Below are 22,229 nucleotides of genomic sequence, written 5' to 3'. Positions count from 1 at the left end.
CTCTAATCGCACCTCCGCAGCAGAGAGGTGAGAGCTCCCGACCCCTCAGCAGCAGGAATTCATCAGTCGAGATCAGGCACCCCCTAGACAGGGTGTGGGGGCTCCTGAAAAGGTCTCCTCCCTGTGCCCTACCTGGATTTATCCCACAGTGAGCCAAGCACTGAAGGTGCTGCTAAATTGCCCATCCCCATGGGATGGTCTGAGAAGCCTCTCTGTCCTGACGGAAATAGGTGGTTCAGACTCTTTTTCAGAGAACAACTTCGGGGTGCAAAGGAGAGCATGAGGCAGAGGCCACCGTGGCCGTTAAGTTTCAGAACTGAGGGTGAGGTATCAGCACCCCCTTCTCACCCTTTCTGGGTCAGAAAAATGTGGAAGGTGTGGGCTGGGGACCAGGAGTAGGGATTAGAGGACAGCATCACCACATTCTATTTTATGTGGAAGCAGTCTTGTGTTCAACTTTCTTTTCTTGGCTCCATTGGCAAAGGAAGTTCTTTCTCTTTCTGATCAATTCTTTTTTAACTGTTTTTTTATTTTTGAGAGAGAGAGAGCAGAGGAGGGGCAGAGAGAGAGGGAGATTGGGTCCCAAACAGGGGTCCATGCTCACAGCAGAACCCAATATGGGGCTCGAACTCACGAACCATGAGATCATGACCTGAAGTGAAGTTGGATGGTTGACTGAGCCAACCAGGTGCCCCTCATCAGTTCTAATCTGATACTCTCAGCCTACCTTCAAGCCATAGTTTTTTCCAAGTTCAGCACCCCTGTGTTTTCAACACTCTTTAGTTCAGTTCCCATCTCATCTTTTTGTTTTTGTAACATATATTAATGCATGATTGATCAGGTTTTGAAATTGAGAACTAGAAAGGCAGAGGAAAGGAACGCAACAGGAATGGGCTCAAGGAAAATTATAAGTGCTAAAAGTAATAATGATTATTCTATCTAACATGCTTTGGGGATGCACTGTGTTTCAGGCAGAATTGTTTTATTCATGTTTTTAAAACTTTTTATTGCTTTTTAAGTGAAAACATCATTTCACAATTCAATTCATATACTTTAGATCAAAAACTGTTTTTGATGTGGCCTCTTCTCTATGATTATCTGTGGAGAGCCCGTTCTGCTGGTCTTTGGGTCATGTTGTGGGTTTGTAACCCTGATGTGAGTGTTATTTGGCATATTCATGGGATGAGGTGAGTTCAGGATCCTCCTAGTCTGCTATCTTTCCAGAAGTCTCAGAATTGCTTTACATGTTATTTTATTTATCCTTAAAAAATACCTGTAAAAGAGACACATTTATTCTTTATCCCTACTATAGGTAAAAGAGATAAAGGCTTGGAGAAGTTGAGAATCTCAACAGCTCGTATGTGGAAGAAGTAGGATGTGAACCTAGATAATGTGGCCTTGGAGCATGCTCTAGATCTGAACCACTGGGCTGACTTGGGAATACTCGGAACAAGGAAAATGGACCTTTGTGATAGGTTTCCCTCTCACTCCTTCCTTCTCCACATTCAGGATGGGGATCTCAAATTCTGATGAAATGAAGTTCAAAGTACTCAATCAATTCAGCCCAAATCCTATTAGAAAGCTGGGACTTAGCACATATTGTTAGAGTTCAGTTCTGGAACTCTTCCCTTCTGCCTTCTTTTTGTCTTACTGCTGCCAGCCACATTTAATATGTTCTTGTTCTGCTCTTCCCTGGAGGGAAAACTTGTCCCTCAAGCCCCTTGGGCAGGACACAGTACGTGAGCCACTCTGAGGACAGGGAGGCTGTCTGAGAAGGACCCATAGTGAAGGACAAGGGAGGACACGGGCTCTGGCCTGGAACCCACGGGGTGGAGGCATCGATGGAAGTAGACGGGTCTCAGTCTGCAGCAGGTGCAGGCAGGTCTGTGCGCCCCCAGTGACCCTGCCAGTACAAAGGTGCGCACGTGTGAATGGAGTCAGAGTGAGGACACTGTCAGCGTGGAAGTGAGACCCAGGACCAGATGATCTGCAGAGTCTGTGTGAGTGGCAGAGGTGGCCTCTCCTGCCCAAAAGGAAATTGCTGTCAAGTGAGGAACATGGCAAGGCTTCTGGGAGAGAAAACAGTCCTGGACTGGGATGCAGGGGTCCTTGTTCCATGTCCCAGATATGTGTGACCTTAGCTTTTCTGTGCATTGGTGTCCTGATCACGGAAAGGGTGATACTGTGCATGCAGCAGCACACAGGAGAGGCCCCAGGACTTCAGCCCTTAGCTCAGAGACATTGCTCTGCCTGGAGCTCAGGAGGAGGGGCATCCTACTTCCACCCCCTCAACATGTCCCTTGGCAACTCCTGACTCAGAGAAGATGCTGAACTGTGTGAGGCCTGGAGACCATGTGAGACTGGGCAGAGGGCAGAGCAGGCAGTGAAAGATGAGAAGCTGCAACTGTGTCTATAGAAAGCCAGGCACAAAGCAGAGGCTGAGGCTGGAGGTTGGGAGCAGGGTCTTTGCCTCTCCCTCTCCCCTTTCTCTTAGCCTTTGAGAGGAGATGGAAGGAGAAGAAGTGTGGACTGTGGGAATGTGGGATATGGGGCAGTTGTCCCTGGAATTTTGCCATAAGGAAGTGTGTTGATAGGGCCCACACCCTGAGTTCAGGACTTTTTTATGGGGCCCCTGCCTGGTACAGGTCATGTTTGTCCTGTGGTTTGGGGAGAGACGTTCCCAGGCCCTGAGGGTGTTGACATCTTTCTTTCCTTGGAAAGGCTGGCCCTGTCTTGTTGGTCCTAGAATGACATCCCCCACCCATGGGTCGTCAGGAGGAGAGGAACCCATGGGTCCCCCACCATGAGAGAGTGTAGACCAGACCCCGTGACTTGGCAAAGCCTTATTCTTCAGAAGGAAGTTCTGGTTTCTAAACCAATAAGACTTTTATTTGGAAAGTCTATCCTGGTTTATTACCTAACACTTCTCTGCAAGAGCCAAAATGTAGGGCTGTGAAAAAAGGCCCAGGAGGCACTGCTGCAGAGAAGCCTAGAGCACACATGGACCATGAAATGCTTGATAGCCATCCCTCCCGCCCCCATGCCCAGACCACTGTATTCTCTGCTCACCTGCCCCTTCATTCCCTGGAACAGCTTAAAATACCAAATGCAATATCTCATGAAGTTCATGGACATAACTGTGGTCTTTAGGAAGAGCGTGGAAAGCACATTTAGCTTGCATCCTTTTTCTAGGCTGTTCCTTATCCACCTAAACCCAGGTAAGTAAAGTTTGTCCACATCCACCATTGGATGCACCATACTGCACTGTCATTGTGGTATCTGACCCAGTCCCTTCCACTGCAGCCAAACCGTGATGCTCTTCTGTGTCCTCTGGGTGATCAAAACTTTTCCAGACTGAGCTCTTCAGAACCCAAAGGGTCTGTCCATGGACAAAGAACAGAAGAAAAAAGAGCCACAAAACTGAGTCAAGGGATGAGTTTCTACACTGGTCAAAGCAGGGATTAATTTTCACAACCCAGGCATTTTGAACTATTATGAATAGAGCTGGAGGTAAGAATTTCAAAGCCATTGAAAGCTGGGACAAAATACTAGACAAACTAGAAGGAATATACTGTTTGGGAGGGTAAGTGAGCTAATAAAGTGGCTTCTGGAAAAAGACTTTGGAAGAGGAGCTTTGTCTGAGCACCTGTGGGTGAATGAATGGAAAAAGAGCCATTCCATATATGCTTCCTTCTGACTTATAGCTTCCCTGGGGTAGAGGGGGGCACAGAGAATGTTGGCAAGATTGGGCTTGTTTGACACGAATAACTTCCTCTGGGACAGGTCATCAGGAAAAGCATATTCCAATGCTTTCATGTGCCTGGGATGTTGAGGAGACATTCCTCCCAGAGATGACTGTCAGAAGAGTGTGGTCTGTAATCAGATGAGTTTTGATTCAAATACTAGTTTTATTAACCAGATGGGTATCCTGGAGTAGGTCTGTTGACCTGTCAGAAGCCAGATTCCTTCATTTATCATATGGAAACATTAGCAAACCCACAGATGGCTAGGAAATCCATAGGCCAGCATAGGGCTGTCAGCAAATGCTTTAGTACCCAAAGGCTGGACCCTCACCCCCACCTATCTGAAATCTCTGGGGAACTGATGATTGCTTCTCACAGGCCTCATTCATACCCTGCAGGGACAGAGCCAGGTGGAACCAGGAGATGGAAATGGATCCTGTACTGGCTGCTCTCAACCAGACTGTGCTCATCTCTGGGCCCGGTCCCTTTGTCCTGCTGGGGGTGCCAGGACTGGAGACCTTGCACGCCTGGCTTGCGGTGCCTGTATGTCTGCTGTACATGGCTGCTTTGGCAGGGAATGTCCTTCTACTGGGGCTGGTGGCAGCTGATAAGACACTTCAGGCACCCATGTACCAGCTGCTGGGGCTTCTGGCAGCTGCTGACTTGGTTCTGGCCACATCCACGGTACCCAAAGCTCTGGCTGTGCTGTGGGGCCTGTCAGCAGAGATCTCTTTCGTGGCCTGCCTAGCTCAGCTCTTTGTTACCCATGTGGCCTTCATTGCTGAATCTTCAGTGCTCCTGGCCATGGCCGTGGACCGCTATGTGGCCATCTGTCAGCCTCTGCGCTATGGGGCATTGCTGACACAGCGTGTGGTGGGTGGAGTGGCGGTGGCTGCCGTGACCCGTGGTGCCTGTGTCATGGCACCCCCTGTGGCCCTGCTCCAAAGACTGCCTTACTGTGGGCAGCGGGAGCTCCCCCACACCTACTGTGAACACATGGGTGTGGCTCGGCTGGCATGTGGTGACACGCGCCCCAACGTTTGGTACGGACTAGCCACCACACTTCTATCCCCAGCACTGGACTTCGGGCTCATCGCCACTTCCTATGCCTTCATTCTCCGTGCTGTCTGTCGCCTGCCGTCCCACGGTGCCCGCTGCAAAGCCTTGGGTACCTGTGGGGCCCATGCCAGTGTCATCACTCTCTTCTACACACCCGCTCTCTTCTCTTTCCTGGCCCACCGTTTCGGCCGCCATACGGTGCCCGGCCACATCCACATCCTACTGGCTAACCTGTATGTGGTGGTGCCCCCTGCCCTGAACCCTGTGGTCTATGGAGTACGTACCCAACAGATCGCTCAGAGGCTCAGGCACTTGCTTCGATTGTGCTGGGTCGGAGCCGTAAGGGGTGTGAGCCCTGAGAGGGCCTCCCATAGCAGTGAATGAGCACATGTTTTCTGCAGCTTGTGCGTCAGATGGCCAAGTAGTGCTACAGCAATCCTTGGAGCAGAGCTCTGACCAGGGCATCTTCATCATCTGCCGATAGGTGGCGCTATGGTCACCCCAGCCCTGTTCCCATCTCGTGGACAGAATGCTCACTGAACACATCTCGCCACAGGGGTCTACCGTGTCTATAGACTTTTCCTGCTCTTTCTAACTCTGTATTGATCTCCACAGTTGCATCTCACACACATAGAACAGACTGGGCCTGGACTGTGGCAAACAGGGAGGCCCAGGATGCAGCCTGGTCATCAAGATCTCATCTTTCCCCATCACTCTGACCAGCCAGGGCCAGATTACTGAAAGGTTGCTCTGAGTGGGGCCTTTTGTATAGCGCATGACGCTAAGCAGGAACTCCATGTTTGCTGAAGGAATGAAGACAGGAGGGCCCGAGGAAATGGCGCAATATGAATAAAAGAGCACACAGCTCTGGAAATTGATGTGCTTTCTGACCTGGAGACTAACACCTAAATCTTGAGAGAGCTGCTGGTTCTGGGAGGGAAGGCAGTGGACTACCCCATGCTGCCCACCTAAGCTCTTTCTCCTGTCTGCTCATGTGCCGAGCCTTCCTCTGCTCTCCCAGCTAGATCCCCTCACTAGTTTTCATTGGCAGAATATAGGAAGATGACCCCAGCACTAGTTGTCGTGCTTCAGGCTCTGTGTTCTTTCATACTTCCTCCTTTCCATCCCTTTTTCCATAACGTTCTAGTAACACCCACCTGCGCAGTGATTCGGGATAGGTTTTCTGCTCCAGGTAGCTTAGGGTTCCCAACTCATTCCTCTCATACCTCCCTAACCTCTGTGGCTCCTCTGGGACAGAGGCTAGGCCACAGGAGCTGATGGAGAATGGATCCCAGGCCGTGAGCAGGGAGTCAGAAGGTGAAAATCTGTAAAGCAAGATGAAGGTATGGTCTCTCATCAAGGATTGCCCAAGAGAGTCCAAGGCATTTCTTCCTGGAGTCATCCACTCACTTAAGCTCTCTCATCCTTTCCCTAGGAGGAAAAGTAGAGACTTCATATGCCTTTCTCTTGTAGGTATTATGTGCTGGGCAAAGGGCTATAAAGGACGGGATGCATTAGCAAATGGCCTTTATGCTGAATGTCTATGATATCTGAATTGGGGTTGCAATGACAAGTAGGAAAATAATAAGGGATACAAATTTCTCAATGGGAAAATGCAGTCTTCATAGGAAATCTGACATCCTCTTAGGTATTTGGGGGTTTGAGACTCACCACTGCCTGGGAAGTTCTCAGTAGACATAGTGGAAGAGAAAGGGGTAATTTCCGGTGGCCAACCCTAGGAACACTGAGCTATGACTCAGGACCAACTCTTCCTTTTCTTTAGGGTACCCCAGGTACCAGGCCCAGAGGACCAGATGCTTGACAAGAAGATATTGGGAAGGGGCTTTCTTGAAGGACAGGGAGTGGAGGCTGCTGACATCCGGAGCTTGAATTAGCAGATACATTTGAATACTAGTTGGGTGGGATGGAAACATATAGAGTGCTCAGAACAGTGAGGAGGACAGACTTCTAGGTGTGAGGGAAGGCACAGAGCAGAGCAGCCAGCACTGTGCTGCTGAAGCAATCCCCCCAGATTCACAGCTTGGCCTGCATCCAAGGTCACTTAATTAAATAAATGGCTTCTGTCCTGGAGATGGAGCAGGTAGGGTTACATTTTCCTCTAGAGTATTCCTCCCTTAAAGTTGAGGGAAAGACCATAGTCCCTCCTGAAAGAGACCCATCCCAAGGCCCCTTCAGTGTGTCTCAGGTTAGTCTTAATCTATGTGGACAGGAGGGCCCAGCAGATGGAGGACAGATCTCAGCTTGAGAACACGACGATAAAGATAAAGATCTTGTTTGTGTAAAAAAGTCACTTCCAGCCCTTCTCTGGAAGCACAAACACACTTTCAGCCCTTCTCTGGAAGAACAGCCCTCTCCTCCCATGCCCCGCCCTGTCCCTTTCCAACCCCCCTCACACCCTCAGACCTTTCAGATGATGAAATCCTTATCTCTCCTACTGAGACCATTCACATGGACAAGAGATAAAAGCCTAGGGGAACTCATAGGTCTTGCTCCCCTCCTGCAGCAGATGCAACATGCAGTCTTCCTTGGCTCTCCTGATAACCATCCTACTGCTGCCTCTGGCACTCCCAGGACGGGCTCAGGTACAGGCAGAGGATGGAGGGATCTCAAGTGGGTGAAGAGATGGTTCTGGGTTTTGGACTGGCTTCCCTCACCGCTCTGATCTATTTCAAGAAGCCCCAGGTTCTGAGAGAGAGTGAAGGTGGAGTGACCCAGGGATGTCTGAAAGGAGGATGGGATGCCCAATATGCTCTGATTGTTGCTGGGCTTGGGTAGGCATAGGGTGACAGAGGGAAAACAAGGATGAACTCTGGGCTGTACATCCTGTTCTTTTATGAGGCATCATTTCCTGCAGAAATATGCCACCCTTTTCTTGTATGAAGGACGCTGGAACTAAGGAAGGACAACCTGGGCTATTGTAAGCATGCACCCTTTGTGTCATGATCCCCAAAAGCTAAACCACTGGGCTGGAGTTGCAGACTGAAGACACAGCCAAATTAACTCCCAGAGCCACAGAAGATACGTGTGGGACTATTCAGAGAAGGACAGTGGCCACACATCTTGATTCTTGAAAAATCTATAAGGAAACCCTAGATGGTTCTTTTTTTTTTTTTTTTTTTTTTTTTTTTTTTTTTTTTTTTTTTTTTTTTTACATTCTGAGAACCTCTGGTTTTTCAACTACAAAATAAAGAATTCAAGTCATACCCTCCTGTGTTCTTGGGAATGCTAAATATCAGTCCAGACTTTGGTGCCTCATGGTGCTGTTAATATTCATTCCCTTCTTTGACAATTTGGAACTCTCTGTTCCTGCTGTCTTCAAGACAAAGTGAACTTGTGGGAATCTACTTATGTCCAGAGTAGAGGTACTGCGGCCACCAAGCTAGTCCCTGAACATTTCTTTTCAGATCATCTTTCCTCTTTTCCACAGAGCCTCAGAGAAGAGTCTACTCCCAGTTCTGTGAACTGCAGCCAGACCCAGTCAGTGCATGAGGTAGGGTGAGGATGGTTCCACCAGTAGGAGCTGGAAGAGAACTATATTTCAGCTCTGGGAAATCAAGGGAAGGGTCAGTCAAACTCACGGCAGAAGGAGACTTAGACAGTCATGAACACCCTCCTGTGCAAAGAGAGCTCTTCTCAGACTCTCCAGAGTAGGGTCAGCTCTTCTGTTTCATGTTCCCAAACCGTGCACTGTGATCCAATGTATTTCATTATGCTTAACGTGCCTGTGATCTTGCTTTTGCAGCTGGTGCCAGGCTCTATGGGCAAGGATGGCCTGTGCCATTGTGTGGTTCACCTGGCCAATGACCTCATTCCCCTGAAGAAGCTGGAGCAGCTACAGAGTACAGCCCAGGAGCTCATGGACAAGTATGATCAGGAGCTCTTGAGGGTGAGTGCTGGAGCTACGGGTTGAGGCTGGGAGTTACATGAGCACATTCTCTCCTGCATCCAGCATGAGGATGAGCTGGGCCAGTAGAGAAATTCCTGGAGAAAGCATAGCCCTTATCTTTGAGATGAATTCTGAGTGTGAAGGAAAACATTAGGTATTGTCCTTGGGATTCTCAGAGGCCATCACCATACAGAGAGGTTTGTGGAGGATGTGCTTTCCTACATTAACAGGCCAATTTGTGGGTATAAGTGCAGTGGGAGATGGGAAGAGGTTAGAGAAGAAGAAGGAAGTGGAATGGCCAGTGGAAAGGAGACAGAAAAGAGCTTGAACTGAGCTAAAATAGGGGCAATATCTGGAGAGACTTGTGGACCAGGCTAGTGAGCTTGGAATTGATGCTGTCAGTAGAGTGAGGAGTGAATGGAAATGTGGCATCCAGCATGTGATGTGGGCAGTTGCTTTTTGTAATGGGCACTCGGGGAAGGTTGATGAGAGAGGGCCTGAAAGCTAGCTGTCTGTGTCCATTCATTCACCCACCAAGACACTCCTGAGAATGTGGCTGTAACCAGGAAAGGAGAGAGAGAACCTGGGTATACAGAGGAGAGAGTCATTTTTTTCTGTAGCAAAGAGGGACACAATGTCCTCAGCTATGAAATGGAAATAACACTAATGCTCACCTCAAGAGCTGTTTTTGTTTTTGTTGTTGTTTTTGTTTGTTTTTTACTTACATCCAAATTATTTTATTTATTTATTTATTTATTTATTTATTTATTTTATTTTTCAATATATTAAATTTATTGTCAAATTGGTTTCCATACAACACCCAGTGCTCATCCCAAAAGGTGCCCTCCTCAATACCCATCACCCACCCTCCCCTCCCTCCCACTCCCCATCAACCCTCAGTTTGTTCTCAGTTACTTACATCCAAATTAGTTAACATATAATATAATAATGATGATTTCAGGAATAGAATTTAGTGATTCATCACTTACATATAACACCCAGTGTTCATCCCAACAAGTGCCCTCCTAATTCCTGTCACCCATTTAGCCTTTCCCCCCACACAAAACCCCTCCAGCAACCCTCAGTTTGTTTTCTGTATTTAAGAGTCTTTTTGGTTTGTTTCCCTCTCTGTTTTTATCTTTTTTCTTCCCTTCTCTTTGTTCATCTCTTGTTTTTTAAATTTCACATATGAGTGAAATAATATATTTGTCTTTCTCTGCTGATTTATTTCACTTAGCATAATACATTCTAGTTCCATACACACTGTTGCAAATGGCGAGATTTCATCCTTTTTGATCACCAAGTAAAATTCCATTGTATATATATACCATATCTTCTTCATCCATTCATCAGTTGATGGACATTTGGGCTCATTCCATACTTTGGCTATTGTCGATAGCTATAAACATTGGGGTGCATATACTCCTTCAAATTAGCACTCCTGTATCCTTTGGATAGATACCTAGTAGCGCAATTGCTGGGTTGTAAGGGAGTTCTATTTTTAATTTTTTGAGGAACCTCCACACTGTTCTCTAGAGTGGCCTCACCAGTTTGCATTCCCACCAGCAGTGCAAAAGGGTTCCTCTTTTTCTGCATCCTTGCCAACATCCATTGTTGGCTGAGCTATTAATTTTAGCCATTCTGATGGGTGTGAGGTAGTATCTCATTGTGGTTTTGATTTATATTTCCCTGTTGATGAGTGATGTTGAGCATCTTTTCACGTGTCTGTTAGCCATCTGGTTGTCTTCTTTGGAAAAGTGTCTTTTCATGTCTTTTGCCCATTTCTTCACTGTGTTATTTATTTCTGGGGTGTTGAATTTAGTAAGTTCTTTGTAGATGTTGGGTGCTAACCCTTTATCTGATATGTCATTTGTAAATATCTTCTCCCATTCTGTCAGTTACTTCTAGTTTTGTTGATTGTTTCCTTCACCATGCAAAAGCTTTTTATCTTGATGAGGACTCAATAGTTCATTTTTGCTTTTGTTTCCCTGGCCTCTGGAGACATGCTGAGTAAGAAGTTGCTGTGGCTGAGGTCAAAGAAGTTATTGCCTGATTTCTTCTCTAGGATTTTGATGGGTCCTTGTCTTAAGTTTAGGTCTTTCATCCATTTTGAGTTTGTTTTCGTGTATGGTGTAAGAAAGTGGTCCAGGTTCATTCTTCTGCATGTTGCTGTCCAGTTTTCCCAACCATTTGCTGAAGAGACTGTGTTTTCTCCATTGGATATTCTTTCCTGCTTTGTCAAAGATTAGTTGGCCATATGTGTGTGGATCCATTTCTGGGTTCTCTATTCTGTTCCATTGATCTATGTGTCTGTTTTTGTGCCAGTACCATAACGTCTTGATGATTGTAGCTTCATAATACCGCTTGAAGTCCAGAATTGTAATGTCTCCAGCTTTAGTTTTCTTCTTCGGGATTGCTTTGGCTATTTGGGGTCTTTTCTGGTTCCATACAAATTTTAGAATTGTTTGTTCTAGCTCTGTGAAGACTGCTGGTGTTATTTTGAAAAGGATTGCATTGAATATGTAGATTCCTCTGAGTAGTATCGATATTTTAACAATATTTGTTCTTTCAATCCATGAGCGTGGAGTGTTTTTCCAGTTTTTTGTGACTTCTTCAATTTCTTTCATAAGCTTTCTATAGTTTTCAGTGTAGATTTTCACTTCCTTAGTTAAGTTTATTCCTAGGTATTTTATAGTTTTTGGTGCAATTATAAATGGGATTGATACATTTATTTCTCTTTCTGCTGCGTCATTATTGGTGAATAGAAATGCAACTGATTTCCATGCATTGATTTTATATCCTGCGACTTTGCAGAATTAATGGATCAGTTCTAGTAGTTTTTTGGTGGAGTCTTTTGGGTTTTTCATATGGAGTATTATGTCATTTGTGAACAGTGTAAGTTTGACTTCCTCCTTGCTGATTTGGATGCCTTTTATTTCTTTGTGTTTTCTGATTACTGAGGCTAGGACTTCTAACACTATGTTGAATAACAGTGGTGAGAGTGGACATCCTTATTGTGCTCCTGACATTAGTGGGAAAACTATGTTTTTCCCCATTGGGGATGATATTAACTGTGGGTTTTTCATATATGGCCTTTATGATCTTGAGGTATGATCTTTTTACCCCAACTTTCTTCAGGGTTTTTATAAAGAAAGGGTGTTGTATTTTATCAAATGCTTTCTCTGCATCTATTGAAAGGATAATGTGGCTCTTATCCTTTCTTCTATGTGAAAGTATAATGTGATGTATAATATTGATTGATTTGTGGATACTGAGCCAGCCCTACATCAAGGAATAAATCTCACTTGATCGTGTTGAATAGTTCTTTTAACATATTGTTGGATTCGGTTTGCTACTATCTTGTTGAGAATTTATGCATCCATGTTCATCAGGGAAATTGGTCTATAGTTCTCCTTTTTAGTGGGTCTTTGTCTGGTTTTGGAATCAAGGTAATGTTAGCCTCATAAATGAATTTGGAAGTTTTTCTTCCATTGTATTTTTTGGAACAGCTTCACAAGAATAGGTATTAACTCTTGCTTCAATGTTTGGTAGAATTCCCCTGGAAAACTATCTGGCCCTGGACTCTTGTTTGTTGGGAGATTTTTGATTACTGGTTTAATTTTTTTACTGGTTATGGGTCTGTTCAAATTTTCTATTTCTTCCTGTTTCAGTTTTGGTAGTGTATATGTTTCTAGGAATTTGTCCATTGCTTCCAGATTGCCCAATTCATTGGCATACAATTGCTCATAATATTCTCTTATTATAGTTTGTATTTCTGTGGTGTTGGTTGTGATCTCTCATCTTTCATTTGTTATTTTATTTATATGGGTCCTGTGCTTTTTCTTTTTGATCAATCTGAGTAGGAGGTTATTAATTTTTTAAATTCTTTTGTTAATTCTTTCAGCTCCCGGTTTCGTTGATCTGTTCTACTTTTTTTTTTTAAATTTTAGTATCATTGATTTCTGCTCTAATCTTTAGTATTTCCTTTATTCTGCTGTTTTTGCTATTCTTTTTCTAGCTTTTTTAGGTGTAAGGTTAGGTTATGTATTTGAGACCATTCTTCCTTTAGGAAGGCCTAGATTGCTACATACTTCCCTCTTATGACCAGCTTTGCTGCATCTTAGAGATTATGGACTGTTGTGTTTACATTTGCATTGGCTTCCATGAACTTTTTAATTTCCTCTTTAAATTCCTGCTTGACCCATTCATTTTTTAGTAGGATGTTCTTTAATCTCCAAATATTCATGGTCTTTCCAAGTTTTTTCTTGTGGTTCATTTTGAGCTTCATATCATTGTGGCCTGAAAATATGCAAGGTATGATCTTGATCTTTTTTACTTCTTGAGGGCTGATTTGTGACCCAGTATGTGATCTATTCTGGAGAATGTTCCATGGGCACTTGAGAAGAATGTGTATTCTGCTGCTTTAGGATGAAATGTTCTGAATATATCTGTTACGTCCATTTAGTCCAGTATGTCATTCAAAGCCATTGTTTCCTTGTTGATTTTCTGCCTATGTGATCTGTCCATTGTTGTAAGTGAGGTGTTGAGGTTCCCTACAATTATAGTATTATTATCAATGAGTTTCTTTATGTTTGTAATTAATTGATTTATATATTTGGGTGTTCTACATTGGGGCCATAAATATTTACAATTGTTAGATCTTCTTGGTGGTTAGACCCCTTAATTATGATATAATGCCCTTCTTCATCTCTTGTTACAGTCTTTATTTTAAAATCTAGTTTGTTGCATATAAGTATGGCTACTCCAGCTTTCTTCTGATGACCATGAGCATGACAGATGGTTCTCCATCCCCTCACTTTCAATCTGCAGGTGTCTTTAGGTCTAAATTGAGTCTCTCATAAGCAGCATATAGATGGGTCTAGTTTTCTTATCCATTCTGATAGCCTATGTCTTTTTTTACATTTTACTTTTAATTTTTAAAAATTTACATCCAAATTAGTCAGCATACAGTGCAATAATGATTTCAGGAGTATATTCCTTAGTGCCTCTTACCCATTCAGCCCATCCCCCCTCCCACAGCCCCTCCAGTAACCCTCAGTTTGTTCTCCATATTTTTGAGTCTCTTCTGTTTTGTCCCCCTTCTTGTTTTTATATTATTTTTGTTTCCCTTGCCTTGTGTTCATCTGTTTTGTCTCTTAAAGTCCTCATGTGACTGAAGTCATATGATTTTTGTCTTTCTCTGACTAATTTCACTTAGCATAATACCCTCCAGTTCCATCCATGTAGTTGCAAATGGCAAGATTTCATTCTTTTTGATTGCCGAGGAATACCCCATTGTGTGTGTGTGTGTGTGTGTGTGTGTGTGTGTGTGTGTGTGTATACCACAATTTTTAATCCATTCATCCATCGATGGACATTTGGGCTCTTTCCATACTTTGGCTATTGTTGATAGTGCTGCCATAAACATGGGGATGCATTGTCCCTTCGAAACAGCACACCTGTATCCTATAAATAAATACCTAGTAGTGCAGTTGCTGGGTCATAGGGTAGTTCTATTTTTAGTTTTCTGAGGAACTTCCATACTATTTTCCAGCGTGGCTGCACCAGCTTGCATTCCCACAACAATGTAAAAGAGATCCTCTTTCTCTGCATCCTCACCAATGTCTGTTGTTGCCTGAGTTGTTAATGTTAGCCATTCTGACCCGCGTAAGGTGGTATCTCATTGTGGTTTTGATTTGTATTTCCCTGATGATGAGTGATGTTGAGCATTTTTTCATATGTTGGTTGGCCATCTGGATGTCTTCTTTGGAGAAGTGTCTATTCATGTCTTTTTCCCATTTCTTCACTGGATTATTTGTTTTTTGGGTGTTGAGTTTGATAAGTTCTTTATAGATTTTGGATACTAATCCTTTACCTGATATGTCATTTGCAAATATCTTCTCCGATTCTGTCGGTTGCCTTTTAGTTTTTCTGATTGTTTCCTTCAATGTGCAGAAGCTTTTTATTTTGATGAGGTCCCAGTAGTTCATTTTTGCTTTTGTTTCCCTTGCCTCTGTAGATGTGTTGAGTAAGAAGTTGCTGTGGCCAAGATCAAAGAGGTTTTTGTCTGCTTTCTTCTTGAGGATTTGGATGGCTTCCTGTCTTATATTGAGGTCTTTCATCCATTTTGAGTTTATTTTTGTGTATGGTGTAAGAAAGTGGTCCAGGTTCATTCTTCCAGTACCACTTGCTGAAGAGACTGTCTTTATTCCATTGTATATTCTTTCCTGCGTTGTCAAAGATTAGGTGGCCATATGTTTGTGGGTCCATTTCTGGGTTCCCTATTTTGTTCCATTGATCTGAGTATCTGTTCTTGTGCCAGTACCATACTGTCTTGACGATTACAGCTTTGTAGCATAGCTTGAAGTCCGGGATTGTGATGCCTCCTGCTTTGGTTTTCTTTTTCAAGATTGCTTTGGCTCCAATAGCGTATGCCTTTTTATTGGAGCACTTAGTCCAGTGACAATTAGAGTGAGTACTGAAAGATATGAATTTAGTGTTATGTGTAGAGTTGGTGATGTTCAATGGTCCTTTCTAGTCTTTGTTGCTTTGGGTCTTTTTTGTTTTGTTTTGTTTTGTCTTTTCTCCACTCAGAGAGTCCATCTTAAAATTTCTTGCAGGGCTGTTTAGTGGTCACGAATTTCTTTAGTGTTTGTTTGTCTCAGAAACTATATTTCCTTCTATTTTGAATGACAGCCTTGCAGAATAAAGAATTCTTGGCTTCAAATTTTTTTGATTTAGCATGTAGAATATATCCTGCCACTCCTTTCTGGCCTAACAAGTTTCTGTGGATAGGTCTACTGTGAAACTTATCTGTCTTTCCTTGCAGTTTAAGGATTTTTTTCCTTTGCTGCTTTTATAATTCTTTCCTTGTCTGTGTTTTGTGAATTTCACTATGATATGCCTTGTTGATGGTCAGTTTTTATTTAATCTGATGGGAGTTCTCTAGGTTTCTTGGATTTTGATGTCTGTGTCCTTTCACAGATTAGGAAAGTTTTCCAGTATAATTTGCTCACATTAACCTTCTTCCTCCTTTTCTCTCTATTCATCTTCTGGGACTCCTGTGATTCAGATTTTATTCCTTAACAGGTGACTGAGTTCTCTAAGTCTTGTGTCATGCTCTTTTGCCTTTGTTTCTCTTCTTTTCTGCTTCATTATTCTCCAGAATTTTATCTTCTATATCGCTGATTCATTGTTTTGTTTCATCCATCCTTGCCATTGTGACATCTATTCGAGATTGCATCTCAGTTATAGCATGTTTAATTCAGCCTGAGTAGATTTTACTTCTTTTATCTCTGCAGAAAGGGATTCTCTGGTGTCTTCTATGCTCTTTCAACCCCAGATGGTATTTTTATTATCATGGTTCTAAATTCTAGTTCAGACATCTTACTTATATTTGTGTTGATTAAGTCCCTTGGTGTTATTTTTCGTGTTCTTTCTTTTGGCATGAATTCCTTCATTTTTGTCATTTTGGAGGAAGAAAAAATTAATAAAATAAAAAATAAAAATTGAAAAATTAAATACACAATAAAAAATCAAATAAAAGAACTAGATCCTAGGGGTGTTTCAGTCTGATTGTTGAAAGAATGGAGAAAAAAGGGAAAGGAGAGAAGAAAAGTGTAAGAAAAAAATTTAAAAATTAAAAAATATTTATAGAATAAAATAAAATAAAGAAAATGAAATACAATAAAAATTTAAATAAAAATAAAATAAAGTAAAATACTATAAATAAAATTTTCACTTTCTGTACCCAACAAAGAAAAGAAAGAAAAAAGAAAACAACTTAAGCAAAAACAGAAGCAAAGAAAGTGAACAAATAAATGAACCAGCAAACACAATGAAACCCCAATGAAGTTACATCTAGTTTCCCTTAGAACTTAAACTAAGCACTCTAGTGGCTCCATGGTGTAATGGCTCCATTATCCACTAGGTGACGCTGCTTATCTTACTGGGGTGGATCATTGTGCATGTGTAGGATAGGTGGAAATGGCTTCACCCAACTCCCTAGTCTGTGGCACAGGAAATTCCCTCTCTCGCTGACCCATGATAAAGCATCCCTCCTTTGTCTCAGGACTTCATTCACTCCTGTCTCTACCCTGTCTGTGTCCAAGCCATCTGCCTGCCAGATGGCACCTTCCTCCAGAGTTTTACTTCAGATGGGGTTGTTTCAAAATACAACACTTCAGAGACCCCTTCACTTGGTCCCACTGATTCTCTGTAGGAGGGTCTTGCTGAGCAATGGCTGGGTGCCAGCTAGCCCCAGAAAATGTTTGTGTGATCCTGCAGCAGCAGAGGTTCAGAGATGGTGACAAATCACAGCACACAGCCGGCTCCAGGTTTCACCATACTCTGGGGTCTTTGTCCCAATACCCTCAAATGTGGCTCCTCTCCAGGGTCCCCTGGGACCTTTGCTGTGGGGAGGCCATTTGGCCTCTACCAAATGCTCTCCAAGCAGGGGAACTGCTTCTCCCCCTGTGGCACATGGACCCCTCAGACCCCACTGCTTGCTCCTGGGAATTTGCCCAGCTTCCTCATCAGAGCGCCACCAGGTACTGAGCTCCAGAACTTCAGACTCAGCAATCCACTGTTTGTAGAATCCTGGTGGTATTGAAACCCTCTCTTTTCTCCCCATCAATGGTTTTGGGGAACAGGTTTCTTGTTAAGTCCCTGCAAATGTTTTCACTCTTTCTTTCTCTTTCTCTCCAGCTACTTTTGCAGGGAATGCTTTCTTGCACCATGCCAATGTTTTGCACTCTCTCCCTTTCTCTTTTTCTCTCTGTCTTCTCTCTGCAAAAATGGTTCCCTACCCCCCAAGGCTTTTCTTCCCCAAGTTCACCTCTCCACACCGTGTACCTGGCAAGTTCTGTGACTTAAGTTATGCAGGTGGTTGCATTAATCCTCAGATCAACTTCCTAGGTGTTCAAAATGGTTTGGTGCTGATCTAGCTGCGTTTCAGGGATGAGATAAGCTCAGGGTCTTCATGCTGCTCCACCATTTTAACTTCTCTCAAGGGCTGTTAATGGAACAAAATAAAATGACAGATCCAAGACAGTATTTTTTAGGCTACGTGGCACTGAGGGCATGCAAATAAAAGAAAAGAGTCATGGATGTTGAGGTTTGGGGGAACTGCCTGTCCATGCCTCCAGACCCAGGTCAGTGAGTACACATGCACCACTGAAGGTCAGGATAACCAGGTCTTGGAAATGAAAGGTGCCCTGAAGTCCAGGATTCCCACTACCCTTGCTTCCTCCTAGGAGGCCCCAATCTACAACCTGCTGTGCCTGCAGCTGGAGAGACCACAGGAGTTGGTGACCTGGCTTATGGCCAAGGGAGGACTTAGTGAGGCTGAGAGCCTCCTCTCTTAATTCCAGAGCCATATACATGGATAGATTAGAGAATACCTCTGCCTCCATAGTCTCCTGTCTTACTTAATTTCATAAATTTGATGATTTACCAAATCACTTATTTCTGGGGGAAAAAAAGACACAGAGTTGAGCAATATGGAAGGCTGACATCAGTTCTTAAAAACAGTCTGTGACCCATATCCTTGGCATCTCATTTCCACAGGTGGCTAATGCCAGCCTCATACTCAAGCTTCTGGCTGACTCAGACCAGCACGATCTCTGTGCTCTTCGTCAGGAGGTGGATAGTCTCAAGGACCAGCTAAGGGAGTGTGAGAGGGAGAAGGAAGAAGTGGCTTCTGGACACTCTGGTCCACCACTGCCCCCCGGTGAGGCCTCAGACTGAATTTCTGAAAATTTCTTCTCCCCAAAGATGGTTTGGGAATGCAGCGTTGGTTATGGCGTACTGAGGGGTGGGCAGTGAATGTCTTGATGTAGAATAAATCTTTCATTTCCTTGTTTGGTGCATCATTAAGTAATGCAGACAGAGATAGGTATAGTCTCACATATAGGCATCCTAGTAAACATAGATATATATAAATACACCTAAAATCAGACATATACACTAACCTCTATTTGTGCAAAGTCAAGCCTGCTTATACACCTATGCATGTCTTCAGATGTACGGACACATGCTGAAACACACACATAGCTATTACACTTTCATAGCCCTCTCCCTGTGGGTTTTGTGCTTCACTCCTAGTTTCTACCTTGCCTGCTCTCTTCTCCAGGCTCTTGTGACCATGGAGGCCTCCAGAAAGTCAGCAGACCCTTTGTGGTGCAACTCAATTGGAGAGGCTTTGCACACAAGGCAGGTACCTGGGGTCGAGACTCAGCACCCAGTCCAGACTCTTCCCTCTACTGGGTGGCCCCTATGACTACAGACAGCAGGTAAGTTCAGGATGGTTTCTCTTTTGTACCCAGGTTCATTCAAAATGTTTGCTACCCTACCCTAACGGGTTTCTTTATGGCCCCAGCACAACTTCCTCTCTCTGTTTTAGGTATGCCCCTGGACAAACTTAACCTAGGTCTGACAGGTCACCTTCTAGAGCTCCTCTCATGATTAAGAATGCCACAGATGGCTGTGAGCTCCTTCTTGAACCTGCTGTCTGAAATTTCTAAACCCATTGTAATCCAAACTGGTTCTATTGGTAGTCTGATCTTATCTCAAGAACAAACTGTTCTCTACCTGGGCTTCAGAATCCTAGGTTCTTCTCAGAAGAAATTTAGAGGATGAACTGGACTTTACTTGGGACTTGGACTCAGACAGGGTTGAGTTTGAATCTGAGTACTGCCACATAAGATAAGTGAACTTGGAGAAGTACATGAATGTCTCAGACCCATTCTAGCCATCTGGAAAGTGAGGATAGTTAAATTAGAGAATATAACATGAGATTTTATAAAAAAAAAGTGTGGACAGCATTGTCGGTGTTGATAAATGTTTGTTTGTTTGTTTTAGATGAAAGGATAGCTAATTGAATCAAGGAGTAAATGAATGAGCCCTTAAATAAACTGGCAGCCTGGTTAGGAAGCTAGATGCAACTCACAGGCAGGGTGTTTAAAGATAGTCTATATAGGAATATGGCAAAGATCCAACTGAGTGGGACACCACAGGAGGGAAGGATGAACGTGGCTTAAACCTGTCATTGAAGAGCTCAGTGGAAGCTCATCTCAGAAAGATTAGTGTTACTGATAATATTGCTCCCAATTCCTATAGGCATTTGTAGCATATGAAGCACATTTATGTGTCTTTGCTTTTTAAATCTTCTCCAAATCGCTGTGGTAAAGGAAGACTTACTGACCAAGGCCAAGCAGTGACAACACTCATCATTCAGGAATTATTTATTTATTTATTTATTTGTAAAAGTTTATTTATTTATTTTGAGAGATGGAGAGAGACTGTGTGCAAGCAGGGAAGGGGCAGAGAGAGAAGGAGACAGAGAATCCCAAGCAGGCTCTGAGCTGTCAACGCAGAGCCTGATGTAGGGATCAAACTCACAAACCATGAGAAAATGACCTGAGCTTAGATCAAGAGTCAGACACTTAACTGACTGACCCACTCAGGCACCTCATTCATGGATAATTTAAAGGAGTTTCCAAAGTGACCTCAATGAGCATAAATCTCTCCAAATCCAGCTCCAGAACTACAACCTACCAGAGGACATTGTCTCAGGGATGGGTGGAGGGGGTATCCATAAGGAAGAGCATCCATAAAGAAGAAAAGAATAATAACCATCACTTGTTGATTCCTTACTTTGAGATAAATATTCTACTAATTGTTTTATTTGCATTATTTCGGTCAGTCCCGACAATCAATGAGATAGAATCTTTTGTTTTTCTTTTAATGGATTTTAATTATGAGCTGAGGGACTTTGAGCAAATTAGTCTTTCTGAGACCCAGTCTTCAAATCTGTGGGGATAAAACCTACTTTATGGTACTTTCACTATAATTAAATGAGGTAATGCACGCACAGTGTCCATGAGACATTGGTGTATTTGATGTTAATGTTATTGCTGTTACTGATTTTTTACAGTTATTTTTTGTCACAGTATGTTATAAGCAGAAAAGAGATTACCAATCAGTTCTGTATGATTCCAAAGTTCCAACTATTAATTTGAACACTAGCCTGCTCATTTTTATTAGCATTGTGAACCCTGATAATTCTGGTGTGGGGCTTGGCCTAGGTACTTTGACTACTACCAGATGTACAAGTCCTATGATGACCTGGTATTGATGAAGAACTATGAGAAGAGGTCATTTGGCTATGGTGATGGCAGTGGTAACACCGTGTACAAAAACTTCATGTACTTCAACTACTATGGCACACGTGACATTGCCAAGCTGAATCTTTCCTCCAACACTCTGGTGCTACGACGCCCATTGCCCAGCGCCACCTACAACAACCGCTTCTCCTATGTTGGTGTGCCCTGGAAAGATTTAGATTTTGCTGGTGATGAGAAGGGACTGTGGGTGCTCTATGCCACCGAGGAGAGCAAGGGAAACCTGCTTGTAAGCCGCCTCAATACCAGCACCTTAGAAGTGGAGAAAACCTGGCAAACCAACCAGTACAAGCCAGCCATGTCAGGAGCCTTCATGGCCTGTGGAGTGCTGTATGCCCTACGCCCACGGAGCACCCACCAGGAAGAGATCTTCTATGCTTTTGATACCAACACTGGGCGGGAGCGCCATCTCAGCATCCTGCTGGATAAGATGCTGGAAACACTGCATGGCATCAATTACTCCCCCTTGGATCACAAGCTCTATGTCTACAATGATGGCTATCTGATCAATTATGATCTCGGCTTCCAGATGCTGAAGCATAAGCCATCAAAACTGCCAGCTGAAAAGTTCTCTTGGTTTCCTATTGCACCAAAGTCTGTCAAACCCAACAAAACATCTAGTCCCTGAGACCCCTGGGGCAGAGTATTGGGAGAAGCATATATCCTCCTCCTCACCCTCCAGATGGATCACTCCCCACACCCCCCCCAAAAATGGCCATCAGTCCTACTGATTGAGAAGTGTTGATTATATTTTTATGATTGATCATTCTTTATAGTTGACAATTCTGTATGACTAGTGACTCAATCACATTAAAGTTCTTTTTAGTAATGGTCTAGGTGGATTTGATTGGGGTTTGATTGGGAAACAAGCACCAACCCTAACAAGACACCTCTTTACTAGAAATCTACAATTCTAAGAGCTGCACTCTAATTTGTAAAACAAATCTCCTATTCTGTGCTTTGAAAACTGTGAATCCAACTGCTACAATTATAAACTTCTGTGAATTAGGCTTAGAATGGTAAGTCTTAGGTTGAGAGCATCTGGTACCAGTGCAGAAGACCCCAAACAGCTTGTCATTAGAATAGTATGTAGACGCCCCCTTTCTTTTTTTTTTAAGATTTTTTTAATATGAAATTTGTTGTCAAATTGGTTTCCATACAACACCCAGTGCTCATCCCAACAGGTGCTCTCCTCAATGCCCATCAGCCACTTTCCCCTCCCTCCCACCCCCATCAACCCTCAGTTTATTCTCAGTTTTTAAGAATCTCTTATAGTTTACCTCTTTCCCTCTCTGTAACTTTTTCCCCCTTCCCCTCTCCCATGGTCTTCTGTTAAGT

The 22,229-nt window shown here is 43.5% G+C and overlaps 2 protein-coding genes across 2 annotated transcripts; both read left to right on the top strand.

Annotated features, from left to right (window-relative positions):
- The first annotated feature begins 4,166 nt into the window (after positions 1-4,166).
- On the top strand, positions 4,167-5,186 carry LOC107180554 (olfactory receptor 52D1-like). Its single transcript, XM_042959610.1, has one exon. It carries the CDS (start codon positions 4,167-4,169, stop codon positions 5,184-5,186), a length of 1,020 nt encoding a protein of 339 aa, XP_042815544.1.
- A 2,082-nt stretch (positions 5,187-7,268) lies between these two features.
- LOC102958862 (olfactomedin-4) lies at positions 7,269-21,519 on the top strand. The gene is made up of 5 exons (XM_015542091.2): positions 7,269-7,405; positions 8,566-8,709; positions 18,277-18,439; positions 18,842-19,001; positions 20,796-21,519. The coding sequence occupies exons 1-5, from the start codon at positions 7,337-7,339 to the stop codon at positions 21,517-21,519; spliced, it is 1,260 nt and encodes a 419-aa protein (XP_015397577.1). The 5' UTR covers positions 7,269-7,336.
- Positions 21,520-22,229: the final 710 nt, after the last annotated feature.

Source organism: Panthera tigris, chromosome D1, assembly GCF_018350195.1.
Source record: "Panthera tigris isolate Pti1 chromosome D1, P.tigris_Pti1_mat1.1, whole genome shotgun sequence".
Classification (NCBI taxonomy): Eukaryota; Metazoa; Chordata; class Mammalia; order Carnivora; family Felidae; genus Panthera; species Panthera tigris.
This window is presented reverse-complemented; position numbering and strand designations above follow the sequence as displayed.

Coding starts and splice junctions, on each gene's coding strand:
- LOC107180554 (XM_042959610.1), top strand. CDS start 4,167: ATGGAAATGGATCCTGTACTGGCTGCTCTCAACCAGACTGTGCTCATC.
- LOC102958862 (XM_015542091.2), top strand. CDS start 7,337: ATGCAGTCTTCCTTGGCTCTCCTGATAACCATCCTACTGCTGCCTCTG. Junction 7,406..8,565: donor CACTCCCAGGACGGGCTCAG/GTACAGGCAGAG, acceptor TTGCTTTTGCAG/CTGGTGCCAGGCTCTATGGG. Junction 18,440..18,841: donor TGGTCCACCACTGCCCCCCG/GTGAGGCCTCAG, acceptor TCTCTTCTCCAG/GCTCTTGTGACCATGGAGGC.